Source organism: Lithobates pipiens, unplaced genomic scaffold (assembly GCF_037356315.1).
Source record: "Lithobates pipiens isolate NorthernLeopardFrog02 unplaced genomic scaffold, aLitPip1_a1.2 Scaffold_23, whole genome shotgun sequence".
NCBI classification, from domain to species: Eukaryota; Metazoa; Chordata; class Amphibia; order Anura; family Ranidae; genus Lithobates; species Lithobates pipiens.
This window is the reverse complement of record NW_027507785.1, coordinates 123,193,857-123,212,948: the sequence shown is the minus strand read 5'-3', so window position 1 is coordinate 123,212,948 and position 19,092 is coordinate 123,193,857. Positions and strand designations below refer to the sequence as shown.

The following is a 19,092-nucleotide window of genomic DNA, read 5'->3' as shown; positions in this document are numbered from 1 at the left end:
TTTTTCCTTTTTTTTTTTTAGCCTTGGCAGAACTGACCTCAGTCATGGACATCTCCTCCTATGGTGCTGCCTCCCCCACACCTTCACCCCATACTAACTCTGCAGTCCTAACGGTATAGAGTCCACTTCTCACAACCAGCGGGGAACCATGTCACTGATCAGAGTCGCCCCCCAGGGTTCCGGCTCCTCTGGGATGCTTTGAGGTAATAGCCGAGTGTCTGGATGCTACGTTCCCACCCTAAACTTTTGTGGCTTGACAGTCTCCGCTGGCCGGCTGGTTCAGGGAGGGTTGGGGGTTTTCCTTTTTTTTTTTGTTGTTTTTTGTCCGCCCCTCCCCTGCCCCCGTGCATAGCTTAAGTCAGTGGTGTGCTGTCCGCTAATGTCCCCCCGGGCTTTGACCGAACGCTCCGCACTGCTACCTGGGGGATTCCTCCTCCTTACTGTGTGGAAGAAGAAAGGCAGAAATCTCCTAACACGCAAACAGTGTATTCCCCCAGTTTGAATGGTCTTGGAGTCTTTGGACGCTCTCATCCCTACCACAAAAGCCAGGTGTGTAGTTTCTTAGACTAGGGGGCCCGGGGTGTGGGGAGGGGGGTGGCTACCTACACATTTACCTGATGGCATATTGAAAACCCTGGATAAAGACCGACACAGAGACTAGTGCCTAACCTGCTCCTGGGACAAATTATCCTTTTTTTTTTTTGTGTTGTGTTATTTCTCTTGAAGGGTCTGCCATATGTTGTTGCGGTGGGGCTTAACTTTTGGTTCGTTATAATGGGCGGTGGGAGGAGAGGTGACTTATAAAGCTGATTAAGTTTATATATGTGATCGGCCCTTATATTTATCTTTTGGCTAGTTGATGTTACAATGGTAAGAGAAATCTTTGAGACAGATAGTCTTGGATTTTCGGTTTTCTCCCTCAGATGCTTAATATTCTCTACAGTTAAGTCGTGGGATTTATTTTCTCTGTTTTTGTTGCTAGTTCTTTTCGGTTTACCGGCACATGAGGGGAAAGGATGCGGGAGTTCGCTCTCCGTCTCCGTTTGTCCACCAACCCACATAGGAACACGCTCAACATCCAATAGTTTACTGGCGAGTGCATTAGCAGTTTCCTGCTGTTTTAGTACTCCCTTAGCCACACACTCTAGTGACGGCTATCTGACTTTTTCCCCTTCCCTATTGGGCCTACTACCCTTTACCCTACATCTCTCCGTTCCCCTTCCCACCTTCCCCCCTCTGTTATGCTCCTAGATACTGTCCACCCTCTAATTTTCCTGGAGTTCTTAGCCTCCCCCCCACCCCCTTGAGGCGCGATGGCAGATTCGATCACAGAGACCTCCCTTAATACGAGGGGACTGAAGACCCCAGAAAAAAGACGTATGCTAATGAGAGACCTTAAGTTGTTACACATCGACGTGGCCTTCATACAAGAAACTCACTTTAAAGACGATAAGCTCCCCCGACTCCAAACCAGACATTTCCCCCAGGCATACCTTTCCACTAATCCTATTTCCAAGACCAAGGGAGTGTCCATTCTGATCTCTAGCAGATTGCCATGGCGCTACCAAGACGTACTGGCTGACCCTGGGGGTCGATACATCTTCCTTAAGGGTCAGATTGGGGATGCACAATTCACACTGGCAACGCTATATGCCCCCAACGTTCACCAAGACAAATTTATTAAGACGACTCTAGATTGTCTGATGGAATTCAGGGAGGGTCAATTAATACTGGGAGGAGACTTTAACCTCCCATTGACCCCCTCAACTGACTCCTCCACAGGTAGCTCCTCGATCCCAGTGGCGAACAGACAAGGAATAACACAATCTTTACTTAAGGCCCAATTTATTGATATTTGGTGCTTACAACACACTGGGGAAAGGGATTACACCTTTTATCCCCCCCCACATAAGTTGTATTCCAGGATAGATCTTTTTATGATACCACATGACCAACTTCACTTAGTGAGCTCCTCCTCCACTGGACTAATTTATGTGGTCAGACCACGCACCCATCTCTCTCATTTATACCCTTTCCGCTAGTCCCTCACCCAGATCCATGTTCTGGCACTTGAACGAAAGTCTCCTCCAAACAACTGATGTCTTGACAGATGTGACTAAAGAGATAGATAATTATTTCAGAGAAAACGCCACGCAGGGTTGCGACCCTGGGATGTTATGGGAGGCTCACAAGTGTGTCATCCGGGGATCCTTATCAAACATGGAGCACGGATTAAAAAAGCTTGGAATGAACAACTTGCTTCACTACTCTCGAACCTGGCTTCTCTTGAAGCTAAACACAAACATGCCCCCTCACGTTCCCTAGACATAGAGGTGGGGACCTTACGCACACAGATTACAGATCTGTTACATTATAAAGCAATTATCTACAATCCTCCAGGTGGGTAACATTCACTGCAAAATATCGGCTTATGCTGACGATATGCTGTTTACTCTAACAAAACCCAGAATCTCCCTTCCGAATCTCCTTTGTGAATTTAAGACCTACGGAACTCTCGCACACTTAAAGATACATTTCTCCAAATCTGAGGCCATGGGGGGTGGCAATGTCCCCTCAAACATTGTTGGATATGCAATCTAATTATCGCTTCAAATGGACCGCTTCTGCCCTAAAATACAGGTCCTTCTAAAAAAATTAGCATATTGTGATAAAGTTCATTATTTTCTGTAATGTACTGATAAACATTAGACTTTCATATATTTTAGATTCATTACACACAACTGAAGTAGTTCAAGCCTTTTCTTGTTTTAATATTGATGATTTTGGCATACAGCTCCTGAAAACCCAAAATTCCTATCTCAAAAAATTAGCATATTTCATCCGACCAATAAAAGAAAAGTGTTTTTAATACAAAAAAATTCAACCTTCAAATAATTATGTTCAGTTATGCACTCAATACTTGGTCGGGAATCCTTTTGCAGAAATGACTGCTTCAATGCGGCGTGGCATGGAGGCAACCAGCCTGTGGCACTGCTGAGGTGTTATGGAGGCCCAGGATGCTTCGATAGCGGCCTTAAGCTCATCCAGAGTGTTGGGTCTTGTGTCTCTCAACTTTCTCTTCCCAATATCCCACAGATTCTCTATGGGGTTCAGGTCAGGAGAGTTGGCAGGCCAATTGAGCACAGTAATACCATGGTCAGTAAACCATTTATCAGTGGTTTTGGCACTGTGAGCAGGTGCCAGGTCGTGCTGAAAAATGAAATCTTCATCTCCATAAAGCTTTTCAGCAGATGGAAGCATGAAGTGCTCCAAAATCTCCTGATAGCTAGCTGCATTGACCCTGCCCTTGATAAAACACAGAGGACCAACACCAGCAGCTGACATGGCACCCCAGACCATCACTGACTGTGGGTACTTGACACTGGACCTCAGGCATTTTGGCATTTCCCTCTCCCCAGTCTTCCTCCAGACTCTGGCACCTTGATTTCCGAATGACATGCAAAATTTGCTTTCATCCGAAAAAAGTTCTTTGGACCACTGAGCAACAGTCCAGTGCTGCTTCTCTGTAGCCCAGGTCAGGCGCTTCTGCCGCTGTTTCTGGTTCAAAAGTGGCTTGACCTGGGGAATGCGGCACATGTAGCCCATTTCCTGCACACGCCTGTTCACGGTGGCTCTGGATGTTTCTATTCCAGACTCAGTCCACTGCTTCCGCAGGTCCTCCAAGGTCTGGAATCGGTCCTTCTCCACAATCTTCTTCAGGGTCCGGTCACCTCTTCTCGTTGTGCAGCGTTTTCTGCCACACTTTTTCCTTCCCACAGACTTCCCACTGAGGTGCCTTGATACAGCACTCTGGGAACAGCCTATTCGTTCAGAAATTTCTTTCTGTGTCTTACCCTCTTGCTTGAGGGTGTCAATGATGGCCTTCTGGACAGCAGTCAGGTCGGCAGTCTTACCCATGATTGCGGTTTTGAGTAATGAACCAGGCTGGGAGTTTTTAAAAGCCACAGGAATCTTTTGCAGGTGTTTAGAGTTAATTAGTTGATTCAGATGATTAGGTTAATAGCTTGTTTAGAGAACCTTTTCATGATATGCAAATTTTTTGAGATAGGAATTTTGGGTTTTCATGAGCTGTATGCCAAAATCATCAATATTAAAACAAGAAAAGGCCTGAACTACTTCAGCTGTGTGTAATGAATCTAAAATATATGAAAGTCTAATGTTTATCAGTACATTACAGAAAATAATGAACTTTATCACAATATGCTAATTTTTTGAGAAGGACCTGTACCTCGGCACGTACATCCCAACGGACATTTCACGTACATTTGAGCTGAACTTTCCCCCATTGCTGATCAAGACACGCAGCTTGCTGGAGAAATGGCATACCGGTCTCCACTCTTGGTTCGGGAAGTGCAATCTCATTAAGATGAGTATACTCCCTAAGTTCACCTACCTCATTCAGGCCCTCCCAGTGCATATCCCGTCCTAATTTTTTAAGCGAGCACAAGCCCTGATCACCCACTTTATTTGGGCCCACAAAAAACCCAGACTTAGACGTTCACAAATGAGACTCTCTAAACAACACGGAGGGCTAGCGCTACCTGACTTTCGACGATATTTCTTAGCTTCCCACCTTGGTCGTATTCTTGATTGGAACCGTAATATACCCTTCAAGCTTTGGGTATGGATTGAACAATCTCAGACACGCATACCGTTGAAAAGCGCCTTGTGCTTTAAAGACCTACCCCCAACACTGAAATCTCACCCGACCATTGGTAATACCGTGAAACATAGCCACCAGGCGGCTATTCAAGCAGCCCTCATGTCCCCCTCCTCCCCTTTACTCCCCATACTCGGCCACCCGAAATTTGAACCAGGATTACTTCTTTCTGAATATGCCTCTCTCAGAAACTCCAATCTCAACCACACAGCAGGGTTTATTACCGAGGGGAAGTGGCCGTCCATTCCAGCCTTGACCGACTTAACGGGCACCTTTAGAGTACCTTTCTGGGGGGCAGTACAATTACACCATTTTCTCCATTCCATCCTCAATCCCCAAGCCTTCACTTGACAACAGACGACGTTCGAGGATCTCTGTACGGGCACAGGCCCACTGCCTCATACCCTCTCCCAAATGTACTCCCTTCTGAACACACCATCAGACCAGCCACAACTACCCTGCCTGTCCAAATGGGAAAAAGATCTAAATTGCACGTTTTCCCCTGCACAGGGACAGCGTATACCTTGGCACTTAAAACCTCACTGTGTACTAAAATTCAAGAATCAAATTTTAAGCAGTTCTCCCGCTGGTACCTGACACCTTCCAGACTACATAAGTGCTTCCCCTCTTCCTCCGACCGGTGCTAGCACTGTGGAGACGAGGAGGGCACTTTGTTACATATTTTCTGGTCCTGTCCTAAGGTGACGGACTTCTGGAGGGATGTCCGCTGTATCACGCGGAGATTTATGGAGCTTCCTATACAGGAAGAGCCCGCATTTTTCCTCCTGCACCTCTCTCAGATTCCCATTAAAACGTATTAAAAATCGATACTAAGACACCTATTGAACGCAGCTAATTCTTGCATCCCTCTTCTGTGGAAACAATGCTCTTCCCATCTACAACACTTTGGATTCGGAAAGTTGAGGAGATAAAGAAGATGGAGGATTTAATCCTCACATCACAAAATAAACAAGAAGTTTTTAAAAAAAAACTTGGGACAATTGGAATCTCTTTATCCTCTCAAGTGAGGGTCGCCGTCTTATGCAGACTTAGAGTCCCTTGCTAACCCGCTTCAGTCCTTGTTCTCTAGCTGCCGTCATGTCTTTTGCCCCCCCTCCGGCCTCCCCCCCACACCCCTCTTCTCTTCCTTCTTTACCTGTCCTTTCCCTCTCTACTCCCCCTGAGAAAAGGGAAAGGTTGGGAGTAAGGGCCCTTACTCTCCCCTAGACGGAAGTGAATTGATTCCGTTAGAGAAGTCCCTAGGCGTTCTGGGCTTCTGAAGGTGGATATTATGTATGGGAATACTGTGATTTGTTTATTGCGTTTTTTTGTGGTAACTGTATTAGTCCTATTACTGGAATGTGATGTAATCTTTATTTGTACTGTGGGGACCCTCTCTCCCTTGTGTTGGAGCTGAATAAAAATTATATTTAAAAGAGAACGGTGCATGTATGCCCATCATTAGAAGTGGATGGATGCAGGGCGGTATTCTAATGATGGGAATACCCACCGATCAATCTATTTATTTTGTCCAGCCCAAAGGCTGCATGAAAAAAAGAATATTACAATATATGCCCAACAAGGACCAGCCACGTACTGGTATGTTGCTGGACTTTGAGTGGTTATACCAAATTGATGCCTGCAGGTTTAGGTATCATCACTGTATCATTCTTTTCAGCCAGTGGGTGGCTTTCATGTAAAAGCAATCCTCGTGGCTAATTAGCTTCTAGACTGCTTTTACAAGCAGTGGGAGGGAACAGCCCTCCTCTCCCGCCATCTTCCATGGTTTTCTTAGGCTCTTATGTCCCACCGGGAAACCTGATAATGCAGCTGGTGGTTTAGCCAGCTGACCATAGAGCTGATCGAAGACCGGAATGGCTCCAATCATCTCTATGGCCTAAGAAACCGGAAGCTATGAGCATTTCATGACTTAGGTTTCACCGGATAAAAACAGCACCATTGGGAAATTGGGAAAGTATCTGATCACACCAATCTTGGTGTGGTCAGATGCTTTGAGGGCAGAGGAGAGATCTAAAGTCTAATAGACCCCAATTTTTTTTTTTTTTTAAAAGAGTACTTGTCACTACCTATTGCTATCATAGGGGATATTTACATTCTATGTGATAACAATTAAATTGATTAAAAAAAAAAAAAAAAAATAGGATTTTTTGTACTCACCGTAAAATCCTTTTCTCTGTAGTTCACCTACTGACACAGCTCCTTTCTTAGACCATTGGGTTGTTCCGCCACCTTCAGGAGAGGACTAGGCATAACATGTTAACATGTGATAATAAAACTTGAACTTTCTAGTTCCGCCCAAGGGGCAGTCCCTTAGGTAACAACCCCTCAGCCTGCTACTGCAGCTTCAGTACGTCAAAAAGCAGTATAACGTAGACAAAAATAGGAGGGGAGGGTGCTGTATCAGTCGGTGAACTACAGAGAAAAGGATTTTACGGTGAGTACAAAAAAATCCTATTTTCTCTTAGGTTCACCTACTGACACAGCTCCTTTCTTAGACCATTGGGACATCCCCAAGCAGTGCCAAAACGAAGGGGTGGGAAAACAGCATAAAACTTCACCCACAATGGCATGTGGGAACTAGTATAAAAACTTTACCCACAAAAACAACAGTGTGTGGGAATCAGGGAAGTCAGGGAACCCAATCTGGGGCAATCAGTATTACTGGAATCCCCTCGGCCTCCACTGTGGAGCAGATGTGGTAACAGTTTTTGCAGAGGAAAGGCATAGATCAGCTGGTAATGATCCCACAGAGCCACTAGCGCCTCTGATGCGTCTGCCCAAGGATCTCTTTTCCTGGACACGAATCTTGGCACCTTCTGATTGAGACGGGAGGCCAGAAGAGCCATGTCTGGTGTGCCACATCGCAGGCACAGTAGCCTGAACACCTCCAGATCCATTGTCCTGGGTCCAGCATCTGGTGACTTAGTCCACCTTAGGTAGTCCGCCTGCCAGTTCTCCACTCTTGGGGTGTAAATGGCCAACAGGGCCGGTACATGTCACTCTGCCCACTGAAGGATGTGACCTCTTGTGCGGCGGCCGAGCTTCTTGATCCTCCTTGGTGATTGACGTATTCCACCGCTGTGACGCTGTCTGATTGAATCCTGATCGGGCGCCCTCGATGTCTTATCGACCACATGGAAAGGCATGATCGCACTCAGCTCGAGCTGATTGATCGGCAACTTGGGTTCCTCCACCGACCAGAGGCCCTGGGTCGACTGGACTCCCATTACTCCACCCCAGCCAGTCAGGCTGGCGTCCATTGTGAGCACTGTCCATTTCAGAGGTAGGAACGACTTTCTGGACCGAATTGCCCGAGACCTCAGCCACCAGAGCAGGGAATCCCTGACTAACTGTCTCACCTGAATCTGCCGATCCAGGGACAACGGAGATTTGTCCCACTTTGTCAAAATCTCCTTCTGCAAGACTCTGGTGTGAAACTGGGCATACGGTACTGCCTCGAAGGAGGACACCATGAGTCCCAGGACTCGCATGCAGAAGTGTAGTGACAACCATCTGCGGTTCATCAGCAGTTTTACCGCGGCTCTGAGAGTCTGAAGCTTGTCCGAAGGGAGAAACGCTATCGCTTCCAAGGAGTCCAGCAGTAAGCCTAGGTACTCCAAATGCTGAGTTGGTACAATCACCATCTTCTTTAGGTTCAACAGCCACCCAAATTCCTGCAGGGTCTGCATGGTGATCGCAACATCCTCCTCTAACTCTGAGGCGGAAGATGCTCTCAGGAGGAGATCGTCTAGGTAACCCACGATCGCGATCCAGCGTTGTCACAGCAATGCCAAAACAGGAGCCAATACCATGGTAAAGACTCTGGCTGATGCCAAACCAAAATGGAGAGCCACAAACTGGTAGAGGGCTGCAAAACACAGAAACCTCTGATGCCAAAGGCATATGGGTATGTGCAGGTACGCATCCTGGATGTTCAAAGACGTCAGGGAGTCCCCTTGATGGAGTGCAGCGACTACCGAGCATACTGATTCCATTCTGAACCTCTGTACTTTTAAAGTAATAGAGGGCTTTTAGGTCCAAGATTGGACGTACCCCTTCCTTTTTGGGGACTACAAACAGGTTTGAGTAGAACTCTTGGAAACTTTCTAATTCCGGAACAGGTACTATCACCCCGCGACTCAGCAGGTCCCTTACCGCCCCCAATAGGGCCTCCCGGCGAGCCAGGAGTATGGGTATGCTGGAGGGGAAGAATCTGTTTTTCGGCCAAGAGAGGAACTCTATCTTGTAGCCTGAGGAAATCAGATCACAGACCTATTGGTCAGATAGCCGAGAGGCCCACCAGGCTGCAAACTCCTGAAGGTGACCCCCCACCCATGTTGGGGCAAACCTTCATGTGGTAGCACTTTTGCTCGCAGGCTTGTGGTTCCAGGGACGCTTTTGTCCTTCAGAGGTCGTCCTGTCGGGCTGGGGACGCTTAGCCGAAGCCCCGGGTTTATGAAAAAGCCACTTGTGAGCAGAAAATGAAGGCCCTTGCCCACGATGTGGCTCCTTAGCCTTCCTGGCCTGTGGGAGTAGTGTACTCTTACCACCTGTGGCATTTTTAATAATGTCATCTAATGAGACTCCAAAGAGCCGGTCGCCAAAGAAAGGAAGATCAGTCAGGGCTTTTTTAGATGCCTGGTCAGCCGACCAGCATTTTAGCCAAATCAGGCGCCTCAGCACCACTGCTGACACTGAAGCCCTAGATAACAGAGGGAGAGTATCCAGGGCCGCGTCACAAATGTACTTAAGGCCTTGCACTAATTGGTCTGCTAGTTCCACGCAGACAGGAGTAGCCAGTTGCTTTTCCAATTTGTGGTGCAAAAGTTTTGCCCACTCAGTAAGTGTCTGTGACAAGTGCGGATGCCAGTACTGGTCGCATTGTTCACCCCACAACCATAAACAAGGAACGAGCTACTGCCTCGGCCTTCCTGTCCGTGGGATCCTTAAAGGCAGGAGTCCCCTCTACCGGAATTGTGGTTACTTTGTTTAACCTGGATACTGAGGGGTCCACAACCGGAGGAGCCAACCACTTTTTGAGAAGGCTCTCCTCAAAGGGGTAATGCACCGCCATGTATTTGGGGACTGAAAAGGATTGTTGAGGTCGACCCCATTCCTTGTAAATGAACTTATCGAAATAAGTCAGATACGGGAACACCTTAGGTGTACGGGCTGGCTTGGACCCAAAAGGGACTGCTACATCAGCAGAGGGATCTGCTGGCTCCTGAATTTTCAGGGTATCACGCACAGCTGTGATAAGTGCTCCAACAAGCTCTTTGTCGCGCACGGACCCAGACGGCGACTCATCCTCACTGTCCGATCGGTCCTGGTCATCGTCATCTGAAATGACAGAACAGGGGTCACCAGCCTCAGCAGGGCCCGAGTCTGCATCAGAGCTTTCCCCCGGAGGACGGGGGGGGCAGGGGGCGTTTTTTTACCACCTTTTGCGCCCATGCACCGCCTCTATCTTGGCAACGAACGAATTGAGGACTGCCAACAAAGCGTCCAGCAGCCCATGCAGCATCCCCCACAGGGAAGGGGGGAGGGAAGATAGGGACAGGTAGAGAAGAGAAGGAAGTGAGGGACCCCCGAATCGACCTCCCAGGGAATGCCCAGCTGCTCAGCCCCACCGAGGCAGGAAGAGCTGTACTTACCAGTCCTAAAGAGCTGGGAGACATTCCATCACAGACCCACTCTCCAACCTGGTCATATGTGTCCCCTGGAGCATACACGCTCACCGACCACCCCTGGAGCTGGGGCATGTCGTGGCTGCAAGGATAAGATTATCCAGCCTGTCACTCAGCCGGCTGTTGATAGCAGATCACAGGATCTTTGATCTTGAAAGCAAAGATTCTGCAGAAAAATTCACGGACCGATGGGCCCGCAGGGTTCCTAGGTCCTTCTCCTTCACTAGGCAGAAAAAAACTGAAGCTACAGTAGCAAGCTGAGGGGTTGTTACCTAAGGGACCGCCCCTTGGGTGGAACTAGAAAGTTCTAGTTATCACATGTTATGCCTAGTCCTCTCCTGAAGGTGGCGTAACAACCCAATGGTCTAAGAAAGGAGCTGTGTCAATTGGTGAATGTAAGAGAAAATTAAAGTATTAGTGCAAAAATAAAATAAATAATTAAAATAATAATAATAATAATTGTCCCCCTGTACTCCCACGCAAAGGTGAACACAAGTGTCGGTCTCGTATCGTATGTAAACAGCAATTGCACCATGCATGTAAGGTATCACCGTAAATGTCAGATCAAGGGCAGTAACTTTAGCAGTAGACCTACTCTGTAAATCTAAAATGGTAACCTGTAAAGACTTTTAAAAATGTATGTAGTTTGTTGCCGCTGCACAGTTGTGTGCAATTTTAAATCATGTCATGTTTGGTATCTATGTACTCGGCATAAGATCATATTTTATATTTTACTCAAAAATTTGAAAAAAGGGTTGTTTCCCCAAAACATTGCATTTGAAAAAAATCGATGTGCAAATACTGTATGAAAAAAGGGCCTTTGCTTTAACATATATATAATGTTTTGGGTTCAAAGTCATTTTCTAGCAAGAATTTTTTTTTGTCATGTAAACAAAATTGCCAGAAAGGGCTTTGTCTTTAAGTGGTTAGAAGAGTTGGTGATGTGTGGCATACGCTTCTAACATTGTGCATAAAATACCAGGACAGTTCAAAAAACCCCAAATGACACCTTTTTGCAAAGTAGACACCCTAAGCTAATTGCTGACAGGCATGTTGAATCCATGAAATATTTTATATTTTGCCACAAGTTTTGGGAAAACTAAATGATATATTGCTCAAACATGCCATAGGCGTATGTGAAATTACATCCCAAAATACATTCTGCTTCTTCTCCTGAGTACGGGGATACCACATGTTTGAGACTTTTTGGCAGTCTAGCCGCGTACAGGACTTCGAAATCCAAACACCGCCTTCAGGATTTCCAAGGACGTAAATTTGTGATTTCACTCCTCACTACCTATCACAGTTTCTGAGGCCATGAAATGCCAAGATAGCACAACTCCCCACCCCCAAATAAGCCCATTTTGGAAAGTAGACACTCAGTCAGTAATCTCAGTGACAAATTTGTGTAAAATGTATTTTTTTGTTGTCATTTTTCAATCACTTGACAAAAAAATATAAAGTATTCAACGTGCTCAACAAGCCTCTCAGCAAATTCCTTGGGGTGTCTACTTTCCAAAATGGGGTCATTAATGTTTTATTTATTGTTTTTTAAACATAACAAGTATACACAAGACCCAATGGGCCACACACAAAACAAACTATTTACATTTCTTCAGTATTGATTATTCCTGCTTCTAGACCCTCACTCAGTGAAAGGATCAAAATAATGATAAGGTCCCCCTTTTCTAATGACAGTCAATAGTACATTCCAATATGTCAAATAGTTACATACATGTTAAATCTCACAACAGGTGCATGCCATTAGGTGCCACTCAATCCGTCTCTGTAGTTTCACTATTCATTCAGCTGCCCCACACGTTATCAATTTTCTGTGGTATGCCCCTGCTAATGTATGCAGCCTTGTATAAAGGTGCAGTCCTATTAACCACACCCTTCCATGCTGATACAGATGGAGGATTGGGCTTTTTCCATGATAACACTATCATCTTTCTATCAGAATAGATTAGGATCATCACTGGCCTGCCATTTTAGCACCTCAAGAAATGAGATAGGCAGTCACAAACTAAAACCTGCGTAAATTCCAGAAAATGTACCCTAGTTTGTAGACATTATAACTTTGTGCAGAAAATGAATATACGCTTATTGAATTTTTTTTTTTACCTGAGACATGTGTCTGAATGCTTTTTAGCCTAAATGTATGACTAAAATTTTGAGTTTATTGTATTAGTAAATATCAGTTCTTTCAAAAAAAAAATTAGTTTATATCACAAAAAATAAAAATCGCAGAGGTGATAAAATACCACCAAAAAAAGCTCTATTTGTGGAAAAAAAGGACGCAAATTTAGTTTGGGTACAGCATTGCATGACCACACAATTACCAGTAAAAGCAGAGCAGTGTCAAATTGAAAAAAAAAAGTGCTCTGGTCAGAAGAGGGGGGAAACCTTCCAGGGATGAAGTGGTTAGGGATGCGCTTAGGCATGTTCGCAGCTCCACATGCCCGAGCCCACCAGGAAGCTTACACTGTGCAGTGCTAATCACAGGCAGTGAGACATTTCCCGATCTGCGGCTGCACAGACCAGGAAATGTCTCACTGCCTTTGATTAGCGCTGCACAGTGTAAGCTTCCTGGCAGGCTCGGGCATGTGGAACTGCGAACACGCCTGAGCCCATCCTTACAATGATTGTTCTTACGGTGCAGGGAATCACCAGCTCTAAAAGAAGATATCGGAATGATGCCTATAGCTGCAGGCATCATTCAGATATGCCCACTCAAAGTCGACAACGTCATTGGATGTCATTGGGCGGGAAGTGGTTGAAGATATAAATACATGGTCTGTTCCCAGTTTCTGTGTTTAGCTACATTTATCTGGTCTCCCAGCTGCTAAATCCTAACACAGAGTTTGGCAAACCAAAGTCACAGCTAAGAAAGAATTAAAAGCAGGACCTGCCAGTGTCAACAGAGCTCTAGAGGGGGCTTCAAACTGCTTATTAGTTAGGTCCTTAAAGTGGAATATCACCCAGAACAGGAAGTTTAGCTCCTCCGCCTTCCCCCCACAATAACCCTAGACAGTTGCGTACTAACGAGAGGGGTGGTCCTTACTGTGGGGGTGGCCGGTACCCCTAGCACCCAGGGTCGACTGCCAGATTGACTCCACCGCTCATAGCAGAGCGGATCAGGAGAATGAAGACACTACACTTCTGTACAGCAGGGGAGAGAGACAGAGGAACAGCGCTGAATAGAGGATGGGAAATGCCGGTGTTCACTTTCCAAGTTAACCAGCAGGTGCTTGGTTGATAGGTGGTCATAGCAACCAATCAGCTCGCTAATATGAAAAATTACCTCCAGCAGCTCCCGCCCTATGTTCAGCGTTGTTGTGTTTTTTTTCGCTCTGCATGCCTGAGTAAGATAGCAAGGGGCAAAGCTGGACCCATATAATGCCCAAGGACTCAAAGGTGCACGGACTATGTAATGTAAAGAGGACCAGAGGTGCAGGGGCTGTGTAATGTACAGGGGTCAAGAGCTGTGGGGTGGCTATGTAATGTAAAGGGGTCCAGAGATGCAGGGTTGTGTAATGTAAAGGGGCCCAGAGGTGCAGGGGGCTGTGTAATGCAAATGGGTTCAGAGGTGCAGGGGCTGTGTAATATAAAGGAGTCCAGTGATGTGGGGCTGTGTACTATAATGGGGGTTTTCCTACATTTTACCTGCAGTTATAGCTGCAATCCTATAGATTTCTATTAGGTTGCATGTTTTTTTTCTGCATTTTCTGAAAACGCACCGGGCCTGTGGGGTATGCATGTGCAGAGCAAAGGGGGTGGAGTCAGGGGCAGAGCCAATGGGCGGCAAAATTAGGTTTTGCCTAGGGTGTCAAAAACCCTTGCACCAGCCCTGCTTAGGGGTTTCAGGCCAGGGCTGCTTATTCACTTGCAGTGTCTGGGCTGGCACCTGGCCGGATATATTTATTTTCCCTACCTGTGTTTTGGTCGCAGCATTGCCTTCATTTGTTTAGGAGACTGTGGGCAGGCCTGCAGCCAGACTCAAATCCTTGTAGGGAGCCGGCACAAAACCACGCACTGACCCCGCCCCTCCATCAGCGGCACAGCATGCTTTGCTGGGTATATATTGTCTGTGGCAATTTACTTCACAGGATGGTGGCACGGCTGCAAGAAGAACTCTGCACTGTGAGTACAACAGTAATTGCAACAGAATTGTGTTACAGAGTTGGTGAGTATTGGTGGCAGAGGGGTACAGCAGGAGTGTTTTTGTGGAGAGGGGGTACACAGGAGTGACAAAGAGATATTAGGGGTGCAGAAGTATGCAGGGGGCACAGTGGGGTGTTTTTACATTTTAAAGTTGGGGGGTGGTGCCAGATATAGGATCCTCCCCGGGTGCCAAATGCTATAGGGAAACCCCTGCCCCTAAGCGATCTGAGTGGAAGTTTAGTCCCCTCACCTGCATTTTTCTGGGACATGTCAGGAGGACCATTCACAGGGCACAGCGTGGCTCGCACATGCACAATAGGAAGCCAGCTGTGCAGCCACAAAGAGACACAGCTGGCTTACCACAGTTAACATGCTGGTACCAAGGAAACCGAAGGTCGCTGAAGAACCAGTCCAGATGAGGATAGCGCAGGATCCCTGGACAGGTGAGTGTCTCTTTATTAATGGTCAGTAGCTACAGGTTTGGTAGCTGATGACTTTTAATTTTTAAAACCTGGCTGAAGAACCTCTTTAAAGACAGGTACATCCTCCACCGGAATGGTGGTCACTTTGTTAAGGTGGGACACTACTGAATATACAGTGACGGCAGACCACTTTTTAAGTCTTCTTCAAAGGTATACAATGCAAATAAGTATTTGGTGGGAGCAAACATCCTGTCAGGGTGTTTCCAATCTCAAAACAGCAGACGCACCAAGAAAGTATTTGCAGTCTCACAGGCTCTAAAGTACCCAAGACTGGGAATAGCACTGGTAAAAGAAACAGGTACTCTCATTTCTGTGTGGTGTTCACTGGATTAATAGGAGCCCAAACAATCTCTTTTAACCTGACCTGACTTAACCTTAGATAGCAGTATAACACAAAGGTTAAAGACTTGCTGTGTCCCTCATTAGATGAGAATGAAATATATATATCTTTGGAATAGACTATATGAGATAAACAAATATCCTTACCTTCTGAGATTTTTTGAAGCCTAGACAGCATCTGAGCTAGCTTTTGCTGTCTCTCAGCCAACTCGCCCCTACCACTGAAATCCACTCGAAAAAGAGCCATAATAGAATCAATAATCTAAACATATAAGAAGAAAAATATATTATGATTAGTCTTCTTTCTCTGAGATTAATTGTAAATTCTGATTGCAATTCCAAACTTTAGTCACAAAGGTTAGTCAAGTTAATATGCCAGAATAAAAAGAGAAACTAAAGAGAAACTACAATTCTTCATAGTTACATATATAGTTACATTGCTGAGGTCAAAAAAAGACACAAGTTCATAAAGTCCAAACTATGTATGTGATTATATGTCAGTATTACCTTATATATCCCTGTGGTCGTTCGTGTGATTATCTATTCATTTTTTGAAACTATCGATGCTCCCTGCTGAGACCACCGCCTATGGAAGGGAATTCCACATATTTGATATTTGCCACTCTTACAGTAGAGAACCCTCTAGGTAGTTTAAGGTAAATCCCTTTTCTACTAACTTTAATGAGTGGCCACGAGTCTTGTTAAACTTCCTTTTGTGAAAAAGTTTTATCCCTGTTGTGGGGTCACCAGTACTGTATTTGTAAAATTAAATCATATCCCCTCTCAAGCGTCTCTTCTCCAGAGAGAATAAGTTCAGTGCTCGCAAGCTTTCCTCATAACTAATATCCTCCAGACCCCTTATTAGCTTTGTTGCCTTTCTTTGTACTCGCTCCATTTCCAGTACATCCTTCCTGAGGACTGGTGCCCAAAACTGGACAGCATACTCTAGGTGCAGCCAGACCAGAGTCTTGTAGAGCGGGAGAATTATCGTTTTATCTCTGGAATGAATCCCCTTTTTAATGCATGCCAATATTCTGTTTGTTTTGTTAGCAGCAGCTTGGCATTGCATGCCATTGCCGAGCCTATCATCTACTAGGACCCGCAGGTCTTTTTCCATCCTAGAAAAAAAAACTAAAAAACTAAAAATGTATTGTTGCAGGTTACCAATCATTAGTTATGGTGACTGCATCAGTGTTCTTTTCTTTGGCTTTTTTCCCTTTTTTTTTACCAGGTGGCCCTATGTTATAACAATGAGACACCCCCAATATGAGGTTACCACCCCCAACTCCGTTTCTCTACAGCCCCCAGCCCTATAGTTCACAATCAGGCCTTAACTCAGATTTAAGTAACGGTCATAATTAGGGTTGGGGCTATCCCACCCGCCACCCCTTTCCCTGAGCCAGTTATGGCGGGGGTCAGGGAATTGCCCTTTTAATGATGTTGACTGACATTATTTTTGTTGGTTACCTTATGGCATGATCATTTGTTACCCGTTTAGTATGTTACACACAGTATCTCTATATACAGTATCTCACAAAAGTGAGTACACCCCTCACATTTTTGTAAATATTTTATTCTAACTTTTCATGTGACAACACTGAAGAAATAGCACTTTGCTACAATGTAAAGTAGTGAGTGTACAGCTTGTATAACAGTGCAAATGTTCTGCCCCTCAAAATAACTCAACATACAGCCATTAATGTCTAAACCGCTGGCAACAAAAGTGAGTACACCCGTAAGTGAAAATGTCCAAATTGGGCCCAATTAGCCCTTTTCCCTCAGTGTCATGTGACTCGTTGGTATTACAAGGTCTCAGGTGTGAATGGGGAGTAGGTATGTTAAATATGGTGTTATCGCTCTCACTCTCTTATACTGGTCACAGGAAGTTCAACATGGCAAAGAACTCTCTGAGGATCTGGAAAAATTGCTGCATAAAGTTGGCCTAGGCTATAAGAAGATTGCCAAGACCCTGAAACTGAGCTGCAGCATGGTGACCATACAGCGGTTTAACAGGAAAGATTCCACTTAGAACAGGCCACGCCATGGTCAACTAAAGAAGTTGAGTGCACGTACTCAGCGTCATATCGAAAGTTTGACTTTGGGAAATAGTCGTATGTGTGCTGCCAGCATTGCTGCAGAGGTTGAAGGAGTGGGGGGTCAGTCTGTCAGTGCTCAGACCATACGCTGCACACTGTATCAAATTGGTCTTCATGGCTGTCATCCCAGAAGGAATCTCTTCTAAAGATGATGCACAAGAAAGCCCACAAACAGTTTGCTAAAGACAAGCAGACAAAGGACATGGATTACTAGAACCATGTCCTGGGGTCTGATGAGACCAAAAAAAAATAATTTGGTTCAGAAAGTGTCAAGGGTCTATGGTGGCAACCTGGTGAGGAGTGCAAAGACAAATGTGTCTTGCCTACAGTTAAGAATGGTGGTGGGAGTGTCATGGTCTGGGGCTGCATGTGTGCTGCCGGCACTGGGGAGCTACAGTTCATTGAGGGAACCCTGAGTGCCCATATGTACTATGACATACTGAAGCAGAGCATGATTCCCTCCCTTCGGAGACTGGGGCGCAGGCCAGTATTACAATATGATAATGACCACAAACACATCTCAAAGACAACTGCCTTGCTAAAGAAGCTGAGGGTAAAGGTGATGGACTGGCCAAGCATGTCTCCAGACCTAAACCATCTGTGGGACATCCTCAAATGGAAGGTGGAGGAGCGCAAGGTCCCGAACATCCACTAACTGCATCATGATGTCATGAAGGAGTGGAAGAGGACTCCAGTGGCAACCTGTGAAGCTCTGGTGAACTTCATGCCCAAGAGGGTTAAGGCAGTGATGGAAAATAACTTTGGGCCCTATTTGGATGTTTTCACTTAAGGATCTACTCACTTTTGTTGCCAGCGGTTTAGACATTAATGGCTGTGTGTTAAATTATTTTGAGGGGACAGTGAATTTACAGTTATACAAGCTGTACCCTACTTTACATTGTAGCAAAGTGCAATTTCTTCAGAGTTGTCACATGACAAGATATAACAAAATATTTACAAAAATGTGAGGGGTGTACTTTTGTGAGATACTGTACAACGTTGTATTCTGAGCATTGCAACTCCCTATGTTTGATTTATTTGAGGTGGCAGGGCACCCTCCATCACACCCACTGCTCATGATCACCTGCTCCCTACAGGGTCTTTGTCCTTTTCTCTCCACATTGGGGGAGGGAGTGGGAAAGTCTTCTAGTTTTATATGCTGTGCCTTGGAGACTTTACGTTCTGTTTTAATTTGTTTCATGTTGGCCCCGTTTCTAAAATAGAGTTAAACATCCTCCCACTGAGAGTCCCAAGTGGGCGTACAGACCAGCCGATGCCCCATAAGCATATACAGGCACAAGCCTTTCATTTTGTAATATACTGAAAATCCTTGTGGGAGGCCCTTGTTCCCTCTTAGTTTCATCCATCTTCTTTTACTTTACCCAGATTTCCTTGGTTCTTTTTCCTTATGGCTACTGCACATTTAATGTAAAAAGTTTCAACCAATCCAAAAAGTGCTCAAAGATCCTTTATCAGGCCCATAAAAAGAAGGTAAATATTCTGGTCATGCAGAAAACACACAGACCCACATCCCCTACCTTTTGCAGTAAATAATTATTCTTAATTGATCCACTGCTCCAACCCTGGTTAATAGGAGGTGTCTCTTCATTTTTCTCAGAAGA

At 45.5% G+C, this 19,092-nt stretch overlaps 1 protein-coding gene across 2 annotated transcripts in view; it reads right to left on the bottom strand.

Moving 5' to 3' along the window:
* DMC1 (DNA meiotic recombinase 1) overlaps positions 1-19,092 on the bottom strand; it is a 791,183-nt gene that overhangs the window by 169,336 nt on the left and 602,755 nt on the right. For both annotated transcript variants that reach the window (XM_077450999.1, XM_077450998.1), the window contains one exon: positions 15,522-15,636. In XM_077450999.1, coding sequence (XP_077307125.1) covers positions 15,522-15,636 — 115 coding nt within the window. The remainder of the gene's footprint in view (positions 1-15,521; positions 15,637-19,092) is intronic.